At 45.2% G+C, this 24,945-nt stretch overlaps 1 protein-coding gene across 1 annotated transcript in view; it reads left to right on the top strand.

The window, feature by feature from the left end:
- Positions 1-24,945, top strand: part of LOC146776379 (mitochondrial inner membrane m-AAA protease component AFG3L1-like) — a 327,798-nt gene that overhangs the window by 205,366 nt on the left and 97,487 nt on the right. Inside the window, exons 11-12 of the mRNA XM_085639724.1 lie at positions 17,801-17,908; positions 18,540-18,665. Of these exons, the coding sequence (XP_085495850.1) occupies positions 17,801-17,908; positions 18,540-18,665 (234 nt within the window). The remainder of the gene's footprint in view (positions 1-17,800; positions 17,909-18,539; positions 18,666-24,945) is intronic.

The following is a 24,945-nucleotide window of genomic DNA, read 5'->3' as shown; positions in this document are numbered from 1 at the left end:
GTATTATTATGTATTTTTTTTAAAGGTTTTTCACCGTGCGCGCACCCCGCGATTTAAAAAAAAAAAAAAGTTGTTTTCACCCTACGGGGTCCTTCAGGTACCCCCTGACAAAGGCTAGGGGGTCAGGACCTCTCTACCCTGCCCCCTTTTCACGTTCGCCACCTCTCTTTTTCAGTGTCGCACCCAAAACAAACAAAATGGCACTTCCTGATTTTGACCGATTCGAATGTTGACTGACATGTAACCACCAATCAGAATTACGCTTGCGCACGGTGCGCGGCTATAGATATTTATGTACTTTTAACTGCAGTTTTGTCAGGAACTGTACAGATTGACTCCATATATGCAAAAGGCACATGCCTAACCTGAGGACTACCTCTCTGCCAAATTTCAAGTAATTCTGTTCAGCCGTTCGGGCTGTACCTTCGACTAAAGGTCCTATGGAAAATAACATGGGGAAAACGCGTTTTGGGACCCCCCTTTTTTCTCGGCCCCCGCTTGACGAATCACCCCGAGACTTTCAGGGTAGGAGCTGAGCGGAGCGCCCCATTAGTTTTGAAAATTTCGCGAGGATTCATCAACCGGCGCCAAAGTTATTCAAAATAGAATTTTCAGATTTCCTATGGAAACACGGTCCTAACTATAACTATCTACTGGGGACCGCCAGTAGATGATATATATATGTATGTGTATGTGTATATATATATATATATATATATATATATATATATATATATATATATTTATTTATTTAATTACTATATTGGGTCAGTGGCAGGTCCCTCTCCTTTCTTCAACCAAAGTTCACAGTCCTGACCGATGCATCACTGCTGGGGTGGGGCGGCCACATGGGAGAGGCAGAGATCAGAGGTCTCTGGCGGAGTCTGGGCTCCATATCAACCTTCTGGAGCTTCTGGCGATACATCTTGCACTAAAGGCATTCCTTTCCTCTGTCAGTGGAAGAGTAGTGCAGGTGTACACGGACAACACCACCGCCATGTGGTACTGCAACAAACAAGGCGGGTGGGGTCGTGGACCCTATGTCAGGAGGCTCTCCGCCTTTGGACATGGCTGGAACATCGGGGCATATCCCTGGTGGTTCAACACCTGGCAGGTTCTCTGAACGCCAGGGCGGACGAGCTCAGGTGCATGATGGATCACGAATGGCGTCTTCACTCATAGTTGGTGCAAGGTCTCCTTCAGCAGTGGGGAGAGCCTTGGTTAGAACTATTCGCCACTGAATAGAACGCGCAATGTCAGCAGTTCTGCTCGTTGGAATTTCCAAGGCGGCACTCGCTAGGCAACGCTTTTTGTCGCGAGTTGAGTTGCTGTCTTCTATACGCCTTTCCGCCTATACCACTTCTGCCCAGAGTGCTGAAGAAGATCAAGTGCGACCGGGCCCAAGTCATTCTTGTGGCACCGGATTGGGCACGAAGAGTCTGGTATCCCGAGCTATTGCACATGGCCATCGATCCTCTGATCAGACTGCCTCTTCGGGAGGATCTTCTGTCGCAGCAGCAGGGGACGGTCCTCCACCTGAACCTGTCCAGCCTCCACCTCCTTGCGTGGAGATTGAGCAGCGACATTTGACAGCTTTCGACCTTCCTCCTTGCAGTCTGTAATGTTATCTTGGCAGCCAAGCGTTCCTCTTCCAAAACAGTATACGCCTGTAGATGGAACAAGTTTGTGGCATGGTGCGCAGCAAAGGCTATGGATCTCCTTTCTGCCCCCCTATCAGAGGTTCTCCTCTTTATTCTTTCTTTGGCCCAGCAAGGCTCTGCTCTGGTCACTCTCAAAGACTATCTTTCGGCCATTTAGTCCTTCCTTCGGCTGCCTGACCAGCCTTCACATTTCAAGTCCCCTATTGTAAATCGCTTCCTTAAGGGCATTACTCACTTGTTTCCTCCAACCCCTTTTGTAATGCCCCAGTGGGACTTGAACCTGGGTCTCACTTATCTTATGTGCGTTCCTTTTGAGCCGCTACATAACTGTCCTGTCGGACATCTGACCCTTACAACTGCCTTTCTGGTTGCCATCACCTCTGCTTGCAGGGGGAGTGAGCTTCAAGCCCTGTCTTCTAAACTTACTTTCCTAGCTGTTCATCCAGACAAAGTTGTCCTTCACACTACGCCTTCTTTCCTTCCCAAAGTGGTTACCTCTTTCCACATAGGACAGCATCACTTTGCCCACCTTCTTTCCGCCTCTGCATCCTTCTAAAGAGGAAGAGAGGCTCCACTGTCTGGATCCAAAATGTGCGCTTTCATTCTATCTGGATCGCACAAAACAATTCCGGGGGGATGACAAGCTCCTTGTTAGTTATGTAGGCACCAAGAAAGGTTGGGCTGTGCAAAAATGGACCATCTCCCGATTTGTCGTTCTTTGCATCAAAATCTGCTATTCCTTAGCGAAAAAGGAACCTCCAGTGGGGTTGCGTGCCCGTTCCACCAGGGTGATGGCAGCCACTACTGCTTTGGGACGTGGAGTCCCCCTTGTTGGAGGGAGGACCACCGGGGGTTCAGGGGGGCCACTCCGGGGCACCTTCCTACCGCAAAGTTATAGCCGGGCGCCGCTGAGAAGCCTCCTAGGAGAGGTCTTTCTCCTATGATCGTACTAGACCCAGTAACACCACCACACAGGACTCCGTATCAGTTGCTTATCTAGGTACTTTATCAATAGTAGTATATTCGAAATATTTACAGGGGGATCGAGAGATCCAGAAAGAGTCTCAATGTCTTTGTAGGGACAGGGTAGCGGGACAGTCTTAGTACCAGCCTGGTACGGGGAAGCTCTGCGCCAGACCTTGAGTTAGGCCGAAGGTGGCTCCGGGGATCGGAGCGGCAGGTGCTGGTCTCAAAGCAGCTCGGACGTGGAGAGCCGCGACGGTGTCTGCAGGGCTCGGGTGGTAGTTCCGCTTGGGTCGAGCCGCGACACAGTCAGCAGGGCTCTGGTGGTAGGTCCGCTTCGGTCGAGCCGCGACGAGGTCAGCTGGGCTCTGATGGTAAGTTCAACAAGGTCGGGCCGCGACAGCGTCAGCAGGGCCCCAAAGGTTCGTGAAGGTCTTTAAGCACGGTGGAGCCGCGACGTAGTCAGCAGGGCTCAGAGCGTGGTTCCAGGATGAGTCTTTCTCCGTAGGGTCAGCCGCGATCCGATCAGCAGGGCTCTTGACTCCGGGATACAACTGCTGTCCTGTTGCAAGGTCGCCCCAGATATAGGTCTGGAGCCCTTTGATGTCCGGACCCTTGCGCCCGGGGGGGGGCGGAGAGGCCGGGTCGGGAGCGGCCAGACGCTCAGCAGGAGAGGCGCCAGGCCCAGGAGAACTGTGGGGCGATCGCACCTAGGTGTGGGAGGACGGTTGGGGGTCCCATCGATACTGCCCTCCGCCAGGAGTGGGGAAGTGTTCACGTGGTACCCCCTGGCCAGTTGTTGGTGCCTTGATGTCGGGGCTTGCTGGGGGCCGAGGCCGGGTTGAGCGGGGTCACGTAGGCTGGTGCGCAGAGTCACGTACAATCCAAAATGGAGGAGCCCCGAGGTGCAGGGGACCTCGTGCGGCTTGGCGAGGGGGAACAGGACCACGCCACGAGGCCGGCTCCAACACCCCTTCTTGACATCTGCCAGGCAGCTACGTGGGCTTCGCTGCACACGTTTACCAAACACTACTGCCTGGACAACCAAGTCCGGGGAGACGGCTTCTAGGGCCGTTCAGTTCCCCAGGACTTTCTTGTGTGAACTTGGTTCGAAGTCCCACCACCGGGGTTGGTATTGCTGGGGTATCTATTCGAAGGTGAGGAATCCATAACTAATAGTCTCTTTCAGATTAACAAGTTACTTACCTTTGGTAACGATATATCTGTAAGAGACATAGATTTGTTATGGATTCCTCAATGCCCTACCCAGCCTCTCCTTTCTGCGAACCGACTTTCAGGGTAAGGGACTTCCTTTCAGGACCCTAGTTTTTTGTGCACCATTGTGCACCAGTAGTCAGTGTCTTGCATGGTTCTGCGTTTCTGGCGTGGAATGTCGTGTAAAGAACTGATGTCAGCATGCGAGGGCAGCGTCTAAGTAGATACCGCGACGTCATTCCGGCGACCACGACGCCAACGACGAACACGTAGTCGACCGACGCCACCTATCGAGGTGCAGGGATACTGCTGATGAAAAAATTCTAGGGATCCAGTCTGATGCCAGGGGGTCATTCTTAGGTTAGGAATCCATAACTAATCTATGTCTCTTACAGATAAATCGTTACTGAAGGCAAGTAACTTGTTCATCCTTTTACGGCTTTATGCTTGGCTCCGGATTTCTCGCTTCTGTCCATAAGTGCAACAACACTTACTTAATGTGCCCTTCGATAGGGGAACAGCTTTTTGGCCCACAGGTCAATGAGATGTAAGAGAAGATTAAGAAGGACACCGCAAAAGCAATGGGTGACTTTCAGACATCAACACCCAGTTCTACTTTCCATAAGAACCAGCATTTGTGCCAAAACACCATCATCTACCTGGAGACAGGGCCATCATCACCAACAGCAGTCTTTCAGGACACACAACCCTCCAAGACATTTATTTGGCAGAGGTGAATGCGGCGCAACAGATGAGGTAAGTGGCGTGGTTGCTTCAATCAGGCACCTCTGCCTTCAAACAATGACTTTCCTCATTCCTCACTGACCACATAACACCTGTCGGGGGAAGACTGGGTTTTTCCTCCCCCCAGTGGGAGGGAGATACCTCTGACAAATGAGTGCTCTTGTGGTACAGGAGAGGGGTACAGCCTTGCCTTCCATCCCACCAGACATTCCACCTCTATGCCACTTCCTTACTTGTGACCATCTTCGGCTGCTCAAGGAGAAAGAACTGGCGCTACTTGGCCAAGTAGGCCATCAAGGTTGTGCCCCCGTACCAGCATAGCAACAGTGTGTCGTCTCCCTACTTGATCCTCAAAAAGGATGGTACCCCATGGCCAATCTTAAACCTCTGACTGTTAAATCATTAAATTCGGTCGAGTACTTCTATATGACCACACTGCAGGACATTATCCTGCAGCTCCTGCAAGAGGATGTCCTGCTGGCCTTCAACTTAAGAGACCTACTTGCACTTCCCTATACATCCAACACCCACCGATACCTGCGCTTTGTGGTAAGTCAACAGTACTACCAGTTCAGAGTTGTGCCTTCCAGGTCCCTCCTACTCCAAGGAAGTTCATGGAGAGTTTGGCATTGCATTGCCACAGAAATGCCATTTACATCTTTCTGTACCTAGGTGGCTGGCTTATCAATTATACGTCTTAAACATAACTGTATTGAGGAAGACCTATTTCTAACAAAAAAGTATGGAGATGATTTTGCGCCTGGAATCTCGTGGCTACTGCCATAACCGTTTACAGAAAGCCATGAAGGAAATCAAGAAAAAGAAACTTAGTCAAAATTCTGAAACCAAAAGCCAAAGCTTGCAACCCAGTCATGATGCTGTGCGTTTTATGACCGACTTTCACAATGGTCAACAATACATCAGAAGAACTCTGCAACGCCATTGGAACTGACTAATACAGAACCCCAGCATATCTCACTGCATCAAAACCAATCCAGTTTTTGGCTTCAAAAGAGCACGGGACCTGCATCGCCTACTGTGCAAGTCTGAATTCGTTGACGAGAGAACCTCAAAATCAACATTCCTAGACAGACCACCGGTGTCACAACTGCAACATTTGCAAACTAGGGCTCAGCAAATCACAAAACTTCACCCTACCAACTGGGCCGACAATAAAAATTCAAACCTGGATTGACTGTATTAGCAAATGCACTGTCTATATCATCCTCTGTCCTTGCAACCTACCATACATTGTTAGTACAGTGAGACCATTTCGCACCAGAATCCAAGGAGATTCTGGGCATCCCTTAATTGAACACTTCCACAATATCCATTCACACAATGAAACCTTTTTCTTTGCAGGGATTGAGCCCATTGTCAAACTACCTAGAGGAGGTAATAGGGAGCGACGACTCTGCAGAAGGGAAAGTGAACTGATAATTAAATATCAGACAGCCAAATAAGGACTAAACAAAGATACTGAAATACATCACTGGCTCCTTGGGGACTAATTACCTGTGTTTACCCCACAGTTTGGTTTCTGCGACATCCGTAGTTGCTCGACAATCTCTGGTGTGTCTATTTATGCATCCTTCAGCCGATGTGCAAATTAGTGAGTCCTTCTGTTGTTGCTTGATCTATGTTTGTATAATCCCATTTCCACATATCCATGTAGAACTGCATAATGGGTGTTCTCGCCAACTACTATGGGAGGCTTCGTTATTGCCTTTCGAGGCATTCCATGTACCTGATCCAGATGTGGCTTCTGTACCCCGCATAGTCGTATGCTCTATATTCCAGGACACAACTCTTGTTATGTTTACTTATACAATTGGAGGTGCATTTACCGTCTGACGGCACATACGTGTGCAGTTGGGATTTATGTCAGCCTGTACTGGGTTTTCTAACTTCGTTTTAGCACGGACTTGACAGTATGTAGTAGGGCAGGTCCTAGGATTTTCGGGGCCCTGGGCAAAAGGGAATTGCGAGGCCCCTGAAATTTACATAAGTGACACCTTCTGATCTCGGGGAAGCTGCTTTGTGCAGAATCCAACTGGGCTGCAGCTCCTCCTCTCAGCCACCCAAGCACCTCTTGTGCAGCCCATTTCAGACTGAAGGTGTGAGAATTGCTTGGGGGCTGAGTTAAACCTGTGTGGGCGAAAGTGCTGACAATGGGCACCCTGCAGAGTTTCTAAATGGGCAGCCCGAGAGGTGTCCCCTCCCCTAGGCCTTCCAACACCATTCCTTAGAGGCCCCAGGTGGGGGGCCCCCTCGCATGAGCCCAATTGTAAAGAGATGCATTTCCTTCACTTTGATCGGCAGGGGTACACGAGGACTGGTCGGGTGTTGCCATTGTGTGGGGCGCCATCCTGGTAGGCAGAGTGCGAGGCCCTGGGCAGCTGCCCACACTGCCCATGCTTAGCGCCGGCCCTGGTATGTAGGCTGTGCCCGCTGAACTTTCACGGTGCTTCCCTTTTTAAATCTCCTTTCTTTATACCCACTGAGACCTATCATTCATGCATCTCCCCATCATTTTAATATGGCGCCTAATCTCACAATGATGGCCAGATATTCTATGTTACAGGGCACGACCCTGCATATGTATTTATTTCTGCAATTGGAGGTGCTATTACTGTCCTACACTGGCATGCATTTGGAACGTATGTCAGCCTGGACCGGGTTTCCTTTCTTTCCTTTTTTAGCACTGACTAGACCTTTCAGGCTGTGCCTGCTGAACTCTTGGTGCTCCTGATTTTAATGTCTTCTTTACCTCTCTTTATACCCATTGAGACCTAACACCCACACATCCCCTCCGTATTGTGATATGGCGCCCAACTTTACAATGACCGCCTGATTTTTCGAACCTCACTTCACTTTGAGTTGAAGACCTGGCTTTTTATCCAATCGGTTAGTTAGGCTGACTACAAAGTTGTTTTTCATCTAGCGGGAGGTTTTTATGGTCCTTTTGTAACGCTAAGACACCTTAGGGTAATTCCGCGCTTTATTAAATTATTTCAATCATTCATTATTTCGAATCATAGGAGCACTTCCAGCATGTTCACTACCTTGAAAAGAAAGGAGAAAAAGCAGCTGGGTAATAGATGACTGCACCACCAGGACTATTCACAAATTGTATGTGATATTGCCCACCTCAAATGATCTGCTGCTTGTAGACCATAAATAAAGCTATGTGAATTGGTTGGATGAGAGGCAATATATAGACACAGGCAATTAAGTACAGCAGAACACGTCAATAAATGGGATTTGCAGATAAACGTTTCTGGTCTTTTTATTCTCAGATGTGCTTCATATGATACAACCAGCCAACGCGTTTCGCCCAAACATGGGCTTCTTCAGGGCTGTAATAGCATACAACATGGGTACATTTTAGAATAATGGTGTAAGACCGCGAAAAACATTGTAAACATGTGAAAAAGGTACGTTTATAGAAAAGGGGGTTAATAGAGAGTAAAGAACAAGAGAGCAAAGCGAAAGGTGAAAACTGTTAAAATAGGAGTGAAGATTACATGGGGGTGAGATCTTGTGAGTAGTACTATTGCCAGTGAGCAAAAGAGTGTGTAATACTTGGAGCCAAGCAGATATTAACAAAAGGTGAGTAAAATCATTCAAAAAGTGACGCCATATGTGCGGCTGCCTCTAGACCAGTGCCAGTGTGCAAAAAGATCTGTTGTAGCTAGATAAAACTAGCTTACCAATAGGGTATAGAAATGAAATGTATCCTCAGATGCGTATGTCAAAGAAGATTGAAGCGAATCCTAAAAAACGCCAGAAAAATAATTAAAATTAGAGCGTGTCTACAACCAGAATGGTAGGAATGAGCGAGAGCTAGTGAAGAAATAAAGGCTCGACATTCCTAGGGCGCATAGGTGAGGCTCATTGTAGAGCGCAGTCCTATGAGTGTATGTAGTATGGTGTACTTGCCAAAAAAATTATTATTAGATTAAGTGCCTGTAGAAGCTCCAGCGCTCTAACAAACCACGTAAAACTCGGTGGGTCAAGGAAAGCAAGTCTAGTAACCTCTATAACCATGAGCCTAGTAAGGGCGATAAAGGCTAGAGCGCATGTGAACAAAGACATTGAATGTTTAAAAGTGTAAAAAATCAAAAACCCATACAATGTGGAAACCAATTAACAGCAGACTTGAACATTAAGTAGTGCGCGAGCTGCGCGCAAGAGGAGACCTATAGTTATGTCTGTAGTCGGCGTAAGCATGGACCACATAGCAGTGACGCCCTAGCCTGCGGTCAGTAGCATTTATAAAGCCCATAGAGATTGAGGTACATAGGTAAAGGCATGAACCATAAGTGTACTAGTGGAGGTGCATGGCACTTGAGACAAACGCACGGGCCACAGTTAAAATAACAAATGTGCAGATTAGTGAAAAACTGTATGGACAAGGATTGCTTCAATAGGCGTGCAGTATGTGTAAAGGTACACAAAATTGCTCTGATAAACGGTTAACTTAGCAGGCTGCAGACGCATGGGGCTGTGGTAAACGGTGAGCTGTCAGCGCGGGGGACCAGGGTGAATTACGGACATACAGACACTTGTGGATAAGGTGAACGATATGCTGGGACCAGAGCTCCGCGGTGCATTTAAATTAGCGGGGACCGGAGTAAAGTGCAGGCATGCAGACCCATATGGTTAAAGTTAACAGTGCGCTGGGACCCGAACTCCACGGGGAACAAGCATTGGCATAGCCAATAGGTCTCGCTTTTGGGACCTTCTAAGTATTTAGTTATGCAGCACAATATCCTTGGTGCAACCACATCAACTGTTGCGTGGCTGAACACTTATAATGTCAGGTCCCGCGGAGGCCTCTCGGGATCGGTTCGTTGCTCAATGGGGTCCACCTATTGACAACATCAATTACGAAGCCGCCCGGACCTCGCGCCACGTCACTTCCGGGGCGCGCGCGTCGTCGGAAGCATAGGCCGCTGGGACCAGTAGTTGCCTGGCTCCCGCGGTAGTCTTCCAAATGTCCCGCATCTCGCGGAACAGCACGGCGGCCTGTTTCCAGCGGTCGACCTCTGCTGCAGGGGCCATGAAAGGGGCAGCGGTCAGGGCCTCGGACATGACATATAAGGTCCCAAAGGCGAGACCTATTGGCTATGCCAATGCTTGGTGTGGTTGTGTGTGTGGTTGTGTGTGTGTGTATGGTTGTGGGTGGGTGTGTGGTGGTGGGTGGGTGTGTGTGTGTGGGAGCGGTTGTGGTAGCGGTGGTGGGTGTGGGAGCAGTGGTGGGTGTGGGAGCGGTTGTGTGGGTGCGGTTGTGGATGTGTGGTTGGGTGTGGTTGTGTGTGGGGTTGGGTGTGTGTGGTTGCATGGGTGGTTGTGTGTGGTTGTGGTTGTGTGGGTGCGGTTGTGGATGTGTGGTTGGGTGTGGATGTGTGGTTGGGTGTGGTGTGTGTGTGGTTGTGCAGTTGGGTGTGTGTGTGTGGTTGTGTGTGGGTACAGTTGTGGTTGTATGTGTGGTGTTGTGTGTGGGTGCAGTTGTGGTTGTATGTGTGGTGTGTGTGGTTGTATGTGTGGTGTTGGTGCGGTTGTGGGTGTGTGTATGGGTGGGGTTGTGGATTGTGTGGTTGGGTGTGTGGGTGTGGTTGTGTAGGTGTGGTTGTGGGTGCGGTTGTGTGTGTGGGTGTGGATGTGTGGTTGGTTGTGGATGTGGGTGTGGATGTGTGGTTGTGTGTGGTTGTGGGTGTGGGCATGTGGTTGTGTGTGGTTGTGGTTCTATGTGGTTGTGTGGGTGTGTGTGGTTGTGGGTGTGGTTGTTTGGTTTTGTGGGTGTGGTTGTGTGGTGTGTGTGATTGTGGGTGAGGTGAGTGTGGTGTGTGTGGTTGGATGTGTGGGTGGGTGTGGTGGTGTGTGTGGTTGTGTTTGTGTGGTTGGGTGTAGTGGTGTGGGTGTGTGTTTGTGGTTGTGTGTGTGACAGTAATACTAAAAGCATATCAAAATAAAGGAACACAAACATCGAGTTTGTGGAAAGAGAAAGCACATTGTAAGTCAAACGGGCGCAGCAAAGCATTAACACAACAACTTGTTCTTTGATGTTTGATGTTATTTGAACGAGAACATCAAAGGTGCGCCGCGAAAGTGATCGCGGCAAAAGTGAAAGTGATCGTAGGTGCTTAATGAGCATGTGTGTGGTTGTGATTGTGTGTGTGTGGTTGTGGTTTGTGTGGTTGTGTGTGTGTGGTGGTTGGGTGGGTGTGGTTGTGGGTGTGGTTGTGTGTGGGTGTGGTTGTGTTAGGTGTGTGGTTGTGGTAGTGTGGTTGTATGTGGTTGTGGTGGTGTGGGTGTGGTTGGGTGTGGTTGTTTTGTGGGTGTGGCTGTGGTTGTGTGGGTGTGTGTGTGGTTGTGTTTGTTTGGTTGTGGTTCTGTGTGTGGTTGTGTGTGTGACAGTAATACTAAAAGCATATCAAAATAAAGGAACACAAACCTCGAGTTTGTGTAAAGAGAAAGCACATTGTAAGTCAAACGGGCGCAGCAAAGCATTAACACAACATGTTCTTTGATGTTTGATGTTCTTTGAACGAGAACATCAAAGGGGCGCCGCAAAAGTGATCGCGGCAAAAGTGAAAGTGATCGCAGGTGCTTAATGAGCATGTGTGTGTGGTTGGGTGGGTGGCTGTGTGTGGGGGTGTGTGGTTGTGGTGTGTGTGTGTGGTTGTGTGTGTGGGTGTGGTTGTGTTTGTGGTTGGTTGTGGTTGTGTGTGGGTGCAGTTGCGGGTGTGGTTGGGTGTGGTTGTGGGTGTGGTGGTGTGTGTGTGTGGTGTGTGTGTGGTGGTGGTGTGGTGGTGTGGGTGTGGTTGTGTGTGTGTGTGGTTGTGTGTGTGTGGTTGGGTGTGGTTGTGGGTGTGTGGGTGTGTGTGGTTGTCGTTTTGTGGGGGTGGTTGTGGCTGTGTGTGTGTGTGTGTGGGTGTGGTTGTGTGTGTATTTGGTGTTTGTGTGTGGTTGTTTGTGTGGGTGTGGTTGTGGGTGGGTGTGTGGTTATGGTTGTGTGCGCGGTTGTGGTTGTGTGGTTGTGTGTGTGTGACAGTAATACTGAAAGCATATCAAAATAAAGGAACACAAACATCAAGTTTGGGTAAAGAGAAAGCACATTGTTAGTCAAACGGGCGCAGAAAAGCATTAACACAACAACATGTTCTTTGATGTTTGATGTTCTTTGAACGAGGACATCAAAGGGGCGCCGCGAAAGTGATCGCGGCAAAAGTGAAAGTGATTGCGGGCGCTTAATGAGCATGGTGAGGTTTGCCATATGGTGCCTCTGCTCCTAAGCGCGCGCCCGCGCACATGCACTGTAGCTCTAGGCTGGCCATGGTAGCTTTTTTGAGCCCTCACTAAAAGTCTCGCCAGACCAGCGCATGCGCTGGGTCAGGCAAGACCTAAAAAATGAGCTAATGACTCGCTGGAACCCAACTTCCAACTGGTAGCCGATTAAGCGAGTTACGCCAGTAAATTAAGCACAAGCGAAACGTTAGGAAGAAAGGGGTGATGACTTGCTTCAAACGGTATTAACCGCATAGGTACGTTAGAGCCGTGTCCGCAAAAAACCTGCTTTAGACCAGCACCATAAGTGGAAAGTGGCAAGAGCCCGCCAATGCTTCTATGAGGCATCTGTCAATTACCGGCGAGATAAGAAACTAGACTGTGCCACAGGAAGTGAGGTATCTCCTCACTTCTGGATTCCGAGACGGCGCTAGAAAGCGAGTCCCTTGAGCACTAGACCGCACAACTGAGATACAAAAATACTCGCTGCCGGTGTGCACCTCCGCACGAAAAAACGTAAAATACTTGTTTCGAACAATAAAATATATAGAGAGGTATAGTGAAACCTCTACGCAAAAGACTAAACACGGTTGTAGGCTCAGAGCTAATAAAAAGAGAGCTGACAGAAAGAGAGGTATAGTAAACCTCTACGCAAGTGGCTAAACACGGTAGTCAGCACAGAGCTAATGAAAATAGACCTGACTGGAAGAGGGAAAACACAGAAACAACCTCAATGACTTGCAATAGGCAGCGATGTAGGCAAACCTAGCTAATGGTATTAATTGAAGTGTAGGTCAGAGCATACCGCATTGAAAGCCAAATGATTAAAAGGTGAACAAAGACGCAACCCTTTAATATCTAACTGAGGTGACATTACAGTAAAAGCAATTCGACATGCTTAATAATATTGCATCATTGTGTGACTAATGTGCAGCGGTTATTCTTGAACAAAGCTGGTGAGACAGTTAATGAAATGTTGAATCTTGTGCTTGGTGCTGGTGTTGTAACTGAACGTCGTCATTCTGTTGCAACCCAGGTGGCAGATGTTGCAGGTGCTGCATGTGTTGAAACCTTTAGGCTTGGTAAGCCAAGTCCCTTGTTTAGGTTTGTTCTGTAAGGTGTAGCTTGGACATAGAACATCTCTAATCATCTTACTTCTCTTGAATGTCATTGAGGGCCTTTCAGTGATCATGTTGTTAATTCCAGGTACCCCTTTTTGTAAGGCCCAGTGTTTACCCAGGGACTTAAATACCTCATGATTTAATGTAGAGTAGGTGGTAATGAACGAAAGTCTCTGGACATCCTGATTACGGCTCTTTTTGTTACATTTCAATGTGTCCTCTCTCTTAGTGGTCTGGACCTTAGTGCCAGCGGTGTCAAGTATGTGTGGATCATAGCCTCTTCTTTTGAGTCTGTCTGTAGCTATACTGGAGTGTGTAGCAACGTTTGCCGCCTCGCTACAATTTCTGCGGATGCGCAGTAGCTCCCCATAAGGGATGGCTTTCTTGGTGGAGGGAGGATGTGAGCTAGTGTAATGCTGGATGCTATTAACAGCTGTTTCCTTCCTGTGCAGTGTGCTATGAATTGTACCACCTTGAACATATAGTTCTAAGTCTAGAAAAAGTATTTTAGTTTGGGACATTTCAAGGGTAAAGGAGACATTGAGAGTGTTGTCATTGAGAAAATTGTAGTATTCCTTCAATTCAGTGCCAGTTCCTGTCTAGATGATGATGATATCATCAATATAGCTGCCCCAGAATTGGATATGTTTGGTCCATTCTGAGGCCGCTCTGGACCATGCATGGGTGCGCTCTACCCACCCCATGTAGAGGTTGGCGTATGAAGGCGCAAATTTCGATCCCATTGCGGTCCCCTGCTCTTGTTTGTACCAAATAGGGGCTGACTACAAAGTGTTTCTCATCTAGCGGGAGGTTTTTATGGTCCTTTTGTAGCGCTAAGACCCCTTCGGGTAATTGCGCGCTTTATTAAATTATTTCAATCATTCATTCTTTTGAATCATAGGAGCACTTCCGGCATGTTCACTACCTTAACGTCACACTCCAAGCTGCACCTATAGAGACTGCAAAGACCTACTAACGACCAACCTTGCCGACATACTCTTCGCACTCTAGGTATGATTTAAAACCTAGACCACAGGACCACCCTTTTGGTTTTATCAGACCCTTGAAACCACCAACCCCGCACCTCTTTTGTACACTCAGGTTCTACATGCTTGTTATGTTTTATTTCTTTTATAGCCCAGGACCGTATTTACGCTCCTCCCAATTATTGGGGACGGCACACTAAATTGCTCTCACATGTGAGTATCCTAACGCTGCATTACTTCTGTTTAAGCTGCGACCTAGTTTTAGAATGTGTTACTGATCAATTGTTCCATACAGGTTAATACTTTACACAATTACCTATGCGTGAGCCCTACTGTATTACACCACCTATGGTATTTTCCAAGAGCGGCCCGTGCAGGTAAGAGCGGTGGGGTGTGGTGGGGGGCGTGGGGATTGGACAGACTATGACGAGGGAAAATTAAATAATTCATTTTCCGTCGTATGTCGAATCTTGCCCCACCGCTCCTACATGCACTTGCTGCTCCTGATATTTTCCTTTTTGTTTTCTCATATTTAACGTTTATGACATCAGTCGAGGTTAGCCCAGCATACCCTCTATCACTGGCACCTTCAGCTCCATCTCATACTAATGCCGAACTTTGCTGGGCATGTTTTACTTCTCTCTCTACTCTGACTTCATGGTACGCTTGCCTCTGGCTCAGTCACAAAGGACTCTATGGGGACCCCTTCCTCTCCACTATGATGATTTGCATCCACTAATTGAGAAGCCTCTTTGCACCTTTCAAACTCCACAGTTTGATAGCTCTGTATATGCAGATCTCACAAGGCGCAATAACTAAGCTGCCTTTCGTTTACCATGCATGGCTTTACAACGCTAATATTGCCACGCATATCGTTAGTTCGCGTTTGTATTTACTCTAATGAAAAAATACTCCACTACGCAAACCACTAGCATGCAAACATTCACCACACATACCATTACATTGGTTTTTTTTTGTTTGTTTGTTGTTTCGAGAAACTGCCTTTATTCCGAAGTTTTTACTTCGGAGTACATTTACCACGCATTTTTTTTTTAACTTCGAATAGATTGTTTCCAAGCAAGTCTTAACAGCAAAAGCCTTTACCACACATTTGAACAGTAGGTGGCAGTGTTTCTCTATGTAGTGTTTCTCTTTATTTCTATCTCAGTGCGGATTAGAAGATTCTTTATTGAAATAATTGCGCTATGTGCATCTGGGGGGCTAGTGCAATAGTACAAGGATAGTAGAAATGGACATCCATCTCCTTGCTTGACTCCCCTAGTGCTTGCTGTTCAACAGAATAACAGGCGTCAAATCTCCTTATCATGGAAGTGAACTGGCTCAGCTTCTAAAAGTCCTTCAGCAGGTTGTGACTACTTCCTATTGTCTTTGCATGTCTGCTGTTGTATGCCATTTAGTGTTTTTCGTGGGTCGCGTTGACTACTTTATATAGCACAATAATTCACAGCCCACTGCTTCTTTTGTTTTAGCAAAAAAAGGCCACTTTATCAAGACAGGTGCATTTATGAATCCATGTCAAATATCAACAAAACCTTAAAATGATTCAAAAAATTCCCCAACTAAAACAACATAGCTTTGAGAACACGGAAACCCCATGGTAATCAAACATCCTTAACGAATTGCATTCATGTTATTGAAAAACCCCATCATTTCTCTTCCCCTCTCCTCTGTCCTGTACTCCACCCCCCCTCCCCCTCCCCAGAGATGGATAAGCCCGCTCCAGACTGTCCACCCTCCCCCCAAAAAATCTGCCTACAATCTAACTAAAGGAAAAAACATACCTGTCTTATAGTGGTGAAAATGTTCTATGTAAAAGGAATTCCCTATAAAAAAACCTACTACTAACAATCCTAAATCAAATTTAATAAAAATTGGGTGAGTCGACAAAAAAAAATTCTACCGCCCTGAAAACCGCCACTGCAAGTGTCTTCCCGCCCAAACACCTTATATTTATAGCTTCACCTTAGGCACGCGCCGTCTACTAATCGGCACCTCTCCGCACCTGTGGCCTTTTCCATTTGTGCGAAAACACCCACGGGGAGCCCGGCTCGCGCCACGCTCCCCCTCGATCCGCCATTGTCTTTGCGTGTCTGCTGTTGTATGCCTTTTAGTGTTTTCATGTGTCATGTAGCTTCTACTAAACACTTGTATCCTCTTTTTATCCGTAGTTCTGTGAACCACCCCTGATTCCTGTAAACTGCTCTTTAATCCTTTAAGTGGACCCGTCCCTTATTCCTGTGAACTGCCTCTCATTTGCGCAAGCTTCCCCCCTCATTCATGCGAGCTCCTCTTCATTCCGTTAAACTGTCCCTCATTCCCGCGAGCCTCCCCTAATTTCTGTGAGCCAATTCTCATTCCTGTGAGCTCCTCTTCAATACTTAGTGTGTTCTCATGTTTTTCATTACAACAGAAGAACAAGAGTAAATTAGACATCAAATTAATTTTTTTTTAAATGATGTTATGGTATGTGTGGTGAATGTTTGTGTGCTAGTTGTTTGCGTAGTGGAGTACTTTTTCATTAGAGTAAATACAAACGTATACATACTACATGCATACTAACAGTATGCGTGGTGATATTAGCGTTTTAAAGCCATGCGTGGTAAAACCACACGTTGAAATGACATACAACCTTCATTTCTCCCCTTCCCTATTGCATTTGCTCTCTGAATTCAATACATATACCATGATTGGACCACTTGACATATCTGTGAAAAACCCTGGACTATCCATACACCACCTGAATCTTGTATGCATAATTTTATACAATTTACATATATTTACTGACTGTTACATATTACTGACATCACCATATGCTTTAACTTATTGCTTGTTAGGAACTCTGATGTGACTACTGTTGCTGAACATGCAATGCTTATTCCAAATTGTACTGGTTGTAATTCATGTTATATGTATCGTCTTACCGTGCATACAACTAAGCCTGATCTCGTCATATGGATGCTCACCTCCTTTTGAACTGTACTATTTTGTTGTTTTTGGTTTCAAAAGTTTAATTTGCTTCAATGAATTAGTATTGCATGAGGGTATATTCTGGCCCCTTGCCCAAAATGTCTATTGGGCTGATTTTGTTTCATTATTTGGGCTATGATTTCTTTTCCTTTTTCTACTTTGATAATCTTCTTTTTCCCACTCTTTGTTTCTTTTGGTTTTTTACTTATGATGCACTTTCTATGTATTTAAACTTGAAAAACTGGTGACCTGGGAGACTGGCATGATTGTGGTGTTCAAACTTGCTAACAATTTCAGCAAATGCGAAGTATGGTTTGTAAGTAACTGTGGGCCGCTTCCGATGTCACAAAATGTATTCACACAAAAACAGCAACATCAGAAGCTCATAAGCTCCAGAGGCATCATTTTTCCTACTTTACCCCCCCTAAAGGATGTCCCTTATACATAGGCTCAAGTCACTTGGTGGATAGTCACTTGCAATCATGCCATAAGATGGCAATGTACAAGGCAAGAAATAAGAGTTAGAAAAAGATAATCTGTTCTTTGTGGTTTGTCTTCATTTACCAACCATTCTTCCATGTCTTTTGATCCTCACAAGTCCTATCATGTTAAAACTCTAGAATCTAACATGTATATACTGTATACTGGAACCCAGGGTAAAGAATTTGGAGATGCACAAAGGGGTTTGGACCTGGACGTGAATGCAGAGTTCTCACCTGTAACTAACCTATATGTGGTTCTATAGCTTCTACATAGAAATTGAAAAGATCTTGGTATAAAGAGAAGATGAGCTGTGAGACCGTGGTTAACATTACATTTTTATGCACAGGTTTTAACACCAGCACAAATGTTGTGGTGCTTGCTGGCACTAATCGACCAGACATCCTGGATCCAGCATTAATGAGACCTGGCCGCTTTGATCGTCAGATTTTCATAGGTAACTTTTAATATCTACTGTTGTACTGTTGAATCTTAAAGGTATGTCAGATGAACACACTGAGTGAATCGGTGAAATAGTATCTGAGTTATAATAATACACTGTATTATAATAATGCACTGTATTAAGTTCGTATTTTAAAATATTGCACAGCAGAATTATGAAACTGTCTCAGATTGCATCAGTGTGATGCACACTTTTATCTTCTTTTTGTTCTTTCTCACTTTCTGGTACTGGATTTCCTGTGCCACTGTTGAGAGGCAAATCTTTTGCAGATATACTTATGCTCTTTTCCAGACAGGGCTTGTACCATCAGCCTTCTTTGTTGTACCAATTTTCTGCCTCACATAGGAAATTATCCTGGTCACTCCCCCATACATGTTATTCAGCATAAGGATTTTTCAATATTAAATTCTCTCTATTTGATTGCATTGTTTTGACAACCCAGTGTATAGTACTCCTGCAGAAATAGACAATTTAACAAAAATGTCACTTTTCTCACATTTCTGCTCCTTTGTAGTAGTAATAAGCATCATAGTAGCCTATAATCCAGTCCAGTTCATAATTCGATGTGGTGTTTAGTTGGTTATACTCCTCATTCATTTTTAACCTTTTTCCTCCCGCTTACTAGGACCTCCAGATATTAAAGGTAGAGCATCCATCTTCAAGGTACATCTGAAACCTCTAAAATTAGACGAAAGTATTGATAACAATGCACTGGCAAGAAAACTGGCAGCTCGTACTCCGGGATTTACAGGTGACTCAAAATGAAACAATTTGTTGCTCTTTTGAGGCAGAAATAGTGAAAGTGTTATCTTTTGGAAACAAAGTTCATCAAAAGTACTGCTTCTAGCAAAACAAAGCTGTACATTTTTTAAAGGCTACCTTTAATGTAAATAATGCTGATGCTGTGAATAGAAAAGGAGAGCCATCTTCACCATCCTGAGATCTTCCATGAAATTGTGTGTGGAGTAGAATTTATACTTTGATAACAATACCAAATCCCTTTGACTTTTTCCTAAGAGGCAGTGGTTGAACTCCATCTCCACGTTAAATGCCCCCATCTAGCCAAGCCTTCTTCTGTGTCTTGTGTAGACCATAGGGACTGAAAAGGACATTTTATTGAACAATAGAATCAACCATTTGGATTTTTAAAGTGCCAACGCCAGTATCAAGGCTCCGCATTAGCACACCCAGGCTTCCACAGCTAGTGGAGGGTTGATACAGGGTTACATGTGTTTTTATTTTGGTTTTAGTGTTTTTGGAAGTGGAAAGTACAAAATCACTGCACATTAAATACATAATTGATGATTTAAAAAGACAACTTCAATACACACAGTAGTCCTGGATTATTATTATTAGCAACTTGTAGTGCGCACAGCTACCCCGAAGGGTTTCCCGGCGCAAGGCGGTCGCAGAGTAGCTGTTCCAATAATGCAGTCAGAATATCCACATTTTCGGCATTCTATGGAAGGTGAGAAATGATTTACAGTTTCTCAAGTCGTCCAGTAACAAGTTCCAGAGCTTAGTAGGACCGAGGTAGGCCAAGGAATGGCCCTTCATACGCATTAAACGAAACCTGGGGACACCGAACAGGGCCTGGGTTGAGGATCTTGGTAGACGAGTAGGCTGATGGGGAGATACTAGTTCCTGAAAGTAACGTGGGTCCAGGTCAAATTTGGCCTTGAACACGTAGCACAATACTTTGAATTCAATGTGCTTGGCCACCTTAAGCCAATGAAGTTCTTTTAGGAAGTGAGAAACAGAAACATATCTGGGTAAGTGATAAAGCAGTCTGGTAGCGGCGTTCTGGACAGTTTGCAGGTGCTGTATAGACAACTTATCAGTGCCTAAATACAGCACATTGCCGTAGTCCAGGCGGGAAATAACCAGTGCCCGAATAACGGTACTCTATGCCGCTAGCGGAATAAGCAACACAATCCTTTTCAGGCATTTAAGAACTGCAAGTGGCAGTTACCTTAGCTAGCTGCGGCTTCTTAGAGAGCTTATCATCAAAAAGAAATCCCTGGTTGTTTACCCTAGATACTGGAGTGTGAAGGGTCCCTAGCAATTCTGGCCAGTGTTTGACAGCCCAAACGGAGGACTTGTTACCTAAAACTAGGACCTCGGTCTTGTCACTGTTAAGTTTGAGAGTTTTGATTCAACCAAGCTGCAATTTTTGTCATATCCTGATGCACAAAAGATGGATCATTTCTCGGTGCTGAAGAAAAGGAGAAGATGATATGGGTATCATTGAAGAATTAAAAAAGGGGGAGTCCACAACTCTTTATTAGGTTCGCCAGAGGGCGTACATAGATGTTAAACAGTAAGGGGCTTTGAATGGATCCCTACGGGACACCAGAAGTCGAGGCTTGTGTTTGGGACTTCACGTTGGATGAAGAAACTTGAAACCTACGGTTCTTTAAGAAGGAGATAAGCCACCCGAGGGCTGAATCTGATATGTCTATTCACTCCAGCCTATGAACCAGGATACAGTGGGACACTGTTGATTGCTGCACCCAAGTCCAATAGCATAAGCGCAGCAGTGCCTCCCCCATCCAGGTATTGTCTGAGATGTTCTCTCACACGAAGAAGGGTGGATTCATTGCTGAAGACAATTGCATGCCTCCATCTCTGGGGTACCACCCCTCTTCTAAAGATGTATTTATAACCTCCATAATTGACATCAAGATAGGAGGGTCCACCAGGCAAAGCTTATCTGGGGAAAGCGAGCCCAGTGGCGAGCCAGATCTAGTTGATTGCAAGGTACCAACAAAGGATAAGTCCAGAGGAGCCCATTCGCTGACGTTAGCAGTACATTCGGTATTAGATGCCAAGTATTTGGGCATTACTTTTTTTGTCTACCAGGGAGATAGTCATTGGAGTTAGCCGCTAGCAGCAGCAAGTCTTTTGCCAGCTGAGAGTGAATACTTTCCACTTTGTGAATGGAAGAAGAGAGCTAATTCATCACATTGTTGTTGGGAAAGAGAATGCTTGGGCAAGGTGTTACTGACATCCGAGAGTTCTTTCACCACTTTAAAAAGGGTCTTCTGGCAATCGTGGGCCTTAGTGATTTTAGCTGTATAATAAAAAGCACGGGCAGACTTACAAGAAGATTGGTAAGCTTTGTGATTCTCTACATTCTGACTTAGTATCTGCAGCGACGACGTTTGCCAGCGTATTTCCAAAACCTTGCAGTGTTTCTTGTCGGATCTATGTGACTCAGAGAACCAAGGGGCAGGAGGGTAGGTTCGAGCCACACCTTTAGTGGACTCAGGAAGAGCTGTATCAATTGCCTCCTCCAACCAATTATAGATAATGGTTTGATCCGAATCTAAATGTTGTAGGAGGATGGGCATAGTGCTGAGAAGCTGCTTGAGTGCTACGCGGTTCAACTTAGACCAGTTCCTAGCTTTAAATTTCTGGGAAGGCCGTGCGATGGGGGGGAAAGAAGAGGCCACCCTAATCTTAAATGGTACTGCAAGATGATCTGACCAACATAGTGGAAAAAGAGGGTCTGTCAGTAAACTCTTGATATTCGAGAAAATGGGATCTAAGAGGTGCCCCGCGATGTGCATGGGTGACGCATTGCACAGTGTCAGATCAAGGACACCCAAGTCCTCGATGAAGGATCTGGTGCGAATGTTATCCAGATCCTCTAGATGCAGATTGAGGTTCCAAGCAGAGCAAAATTAGAAGTACATAAGATATGGGGGGGGCAGAAGTTCTGGTAAAGAGGTGCACCATTTTCCAGGGTATCCAGGGGAGCGGTAAATCGGCGCCCCAGAAAATGTGAATTTGGTCATCGAAGTAAGTGTAAATGTCAAAGCTTCACAGTCCGTAATTAGAAGTTCATCAAGTATATTCTTTATTCAAATAGTAGCAAATCCTCCACCAAGTTTGAGCTGTCTGTCTTTTAACCAGGGAAAAGTTAACTGACAAGGCCGCAATCATATCCGACGGTGAGCCTGAATGAAGCTAGGTCTCAATAAGAAATAATGCATCAGATTTGTAGTCACAAAGAAAATTGAATGCATGTTGCTGTTGTTCAGGAAGTGAGCAACAATTTAAACTAAAACAAATGAAGTTTTAGTAGGGTGGCAATGAACAGAAGACCTTACCTCAAGAAGGTCATCAATATCTGCATTCTTTAGAGAACTGTGTTGGGCCGCTTAAGCGATCCCTACATTAGGAGAACTAGAGCAGGCAAACTTACTGCAGTTACAGGTCCGCGAACCAGCCCCAGGATCAGTGATCTGACCGAAATTATTGGTTGCAGTGATAACAGAAATGCTGTAGTGTAAGGCCTGCCCTTGGTCTCTGGATCTGGCTGAAAAGTATAAGGGTCCCTGGCTCCGGACGGGCACAAAAAGGCTTGCCATTGGCGCACCTGCGGCGCGTCCCACCAGCCATTTCTTTTTATGTGCCTAACCCTGCAAAAGACTAGCCTGCTAACCGGGCAGGAAGTGCAGGATGGAGGAGAAAGTTCCGCCTTCCCGCCACTCAGTCGGCAGATGCCACGCCGGACCAAGGAAGGCGTGGAAACGCAGTGCGTAGGGATGTAACAAGTAAGTGGCATGGAAAATAAGAATTAAAATTCAGAGCAATTCAGAACATTAAAATCCAAAGGTTGAGCTAAGGCTGTTGGAGCAGCATACCTGCTAATGGGCACCATAATAATAATGGATAACAATATGTATATATTTAGTCATACATTAAACTATAATTGATCAATCCACTGTTCTAGAGGGCACGAGTATCATTTACCCTTTTTCATGCCGACTTCCCCCTGCATATATAAATTGATGTTTCCAAATGAAAGGTAGATAGATAACAGACTTGCCAATGCTGAAATGTTGGAGTTACAGCATCCAGCCATGCTGAGGCTACGCAAATATGGGCAATAACTATGGCCACAAACAGTGAGTTGCGATGTGCAGTTAAGCCGTAAACTGTGTTATCTATACCAGTCATGGTTAATTCTGAGGTTGGGACAATCTGCTTATGAAGCAATGTTTCCATAAAACCAAAGATTTCATTCCAGTATGCCTGCAGTTTAGAACAGTTAGCAAACGTGTGTACGATGTCCGCAGCTGGCTCTTGATAACAAGGGTAGTTGGCATCAGCCCGATGACCCCACCTAAATAGTTTAACAGGAATGTAATAAAGTTTATATAAAGTTTTGTAATGCTGAATTGTTAAGTTAAAAGGGTGCTGAAGCAAATTCCCTTTAAATGAATATATTCTCAAAAGCTTTGTATTTGATCGTTTATATTCAGTTTTTTGTTCCAACTCTCTACCTGAACTTCTATATCATCCGTCTCGGTTTAGGAAAAAGTCTCATAATAAGCCCTGATTTTGTTTTTTTTACTTTACTATTGTTCATTGTATCCAGAAATTTACAGTATTCCATGTTGAGTTGTTTTATCCAAATTATATATAATCCCTAGTTTGTTAATATATAAAAAAAAATTGCTTTTGAAAAAGCGGATACTTTTCTTGTAAGAGAAAGAATACATTGTATTAACAGTGCATATTTCGTCTAGCCTTCTGATACCAGCGTTGCCCATACATTGGAAAAGCCATCACGACAAATTGTTGGGAATAATGTTGATTTCCAAAGTAGAGTAAAATAATTATAGATGGCAATATTAACTTAATGGCTGTTTGAACTAATTTAAATTGGTCTTCTTTATGATAGCTTCACTCTGAAAAGCTAGTTAAAAAGTTGTTTACCAAGATATAATTCGTATATAGAAGAAGGATTAGAAAGAGTTTTGCATTCGATGAGAGTAAGATGTTAACTATTGCATTTTTTAACCTTTTTTTGAGTCATAAAGATCAATAGATCATAGGTCAGAAATCCAATTTTTTCACATTGATGGTCTTGTTAACCCATAGATATATTGCATTTTCCACCTTCCTGGAAGTGTGAGTTTTAATACATCGTTTGCTAATCTCCTTATGTTCTATTTCCTTAAAGGATGTTTCAGCCGTTGTAGTCATTATGGCAATGTCATCAGCATATGCTAGAATCTTTGTCACATGACCATTATAATATGCCATCTGTATCCTCTTGTTGTCCAATAAATTGTGAATTAATGGTTTGAGATAAATATCAAACAGTAAGGGGGAGTCTTGCAGAGTCTCACCCACAGAGAATCTATTTGATTTATAAAAATGTGACCCAAGCCCGATCACTTCCATAGCAGTGTAACCCTGTTGATTGCTTTTTCTGCATTGAGCATTGTCCTTGCCAAAGGAGTACTGCCTCCAACTTTTACATCAAAGTGCCCAATTTATATGATTATTTGCTCCTCTGACAGGTACAAAGCCATGCAGCCATGGCGTTACTACCTGAGCAATAATCCAGCTCCGATGTATTGACGTAATCATTGAGTACATTTTTAAGTCTATGTAAATGAATGAAATTGGGCAGTATGAGTTAGGATTAATGGTATCCTTCTTTTTATAAGGGAATGATGATGGTAGTTTGACTCCATGACTGCGGGAGTAGTAATCCTTGCCGAAACCCTCTTAGTAAAGGTAAAGGGTAGGTTACAAGCTCAAGATGACATTCACACTTCAGGAGGTTCAGGCCAGAAGCTTCCCTGAATCTACTCCAGCTTGCTGTGAATGGAACAAGGCAAATAATAGCTGCCCATTCACCAAGTGACCATGCAGTGCCCTTCATGGCACGGAACAGAGCCCAATCAACGGGCGGGTGTCTAGATGCTTTCTGGAAGAGCTGGTGCCTTAGAGGGGCATACATGGCTGGAGTAGAGTCAATCAAATGCCAAGATTGCCCTATTTTGTTAGCCTTTAAGACTTTGTACATATGCCTTGGTGGACCATTCAGCTTGCCATCTCCCTCCAGCCACCAAAAAGTTCTCGATACTTTAAAACCAAAGTACCAGCGTGAGTCCAGGAGTCCAGGGAGTGAACGGAGAGGAGGCCCCACCAGTTGTCTAATCTGGAGACAGTTTGGTCACTAAATGTTGTAGCAAGTTTTATTTATTTATTTAATTAATTAATTA

Source organism: Triturus cristatus, chromosome 12, assembly GCF_964204655.1.
Source record: "Triturus cristatus chromosome 12, aTriCri1.1, whole genome shotgun sequence".
Classification (NCBI taxonomy): domain Eukaryota; kingdom Metazoa; phylum Chordata; class Amphibia; order Caudata; family Salamandridae; genus Triturus; species Triturus cristatus.
The sequence above is the reverse complement of the archived record's forward strand: the minus strand, read 5'-3'. Positions and strand labels throughout refer to the sequence as shown.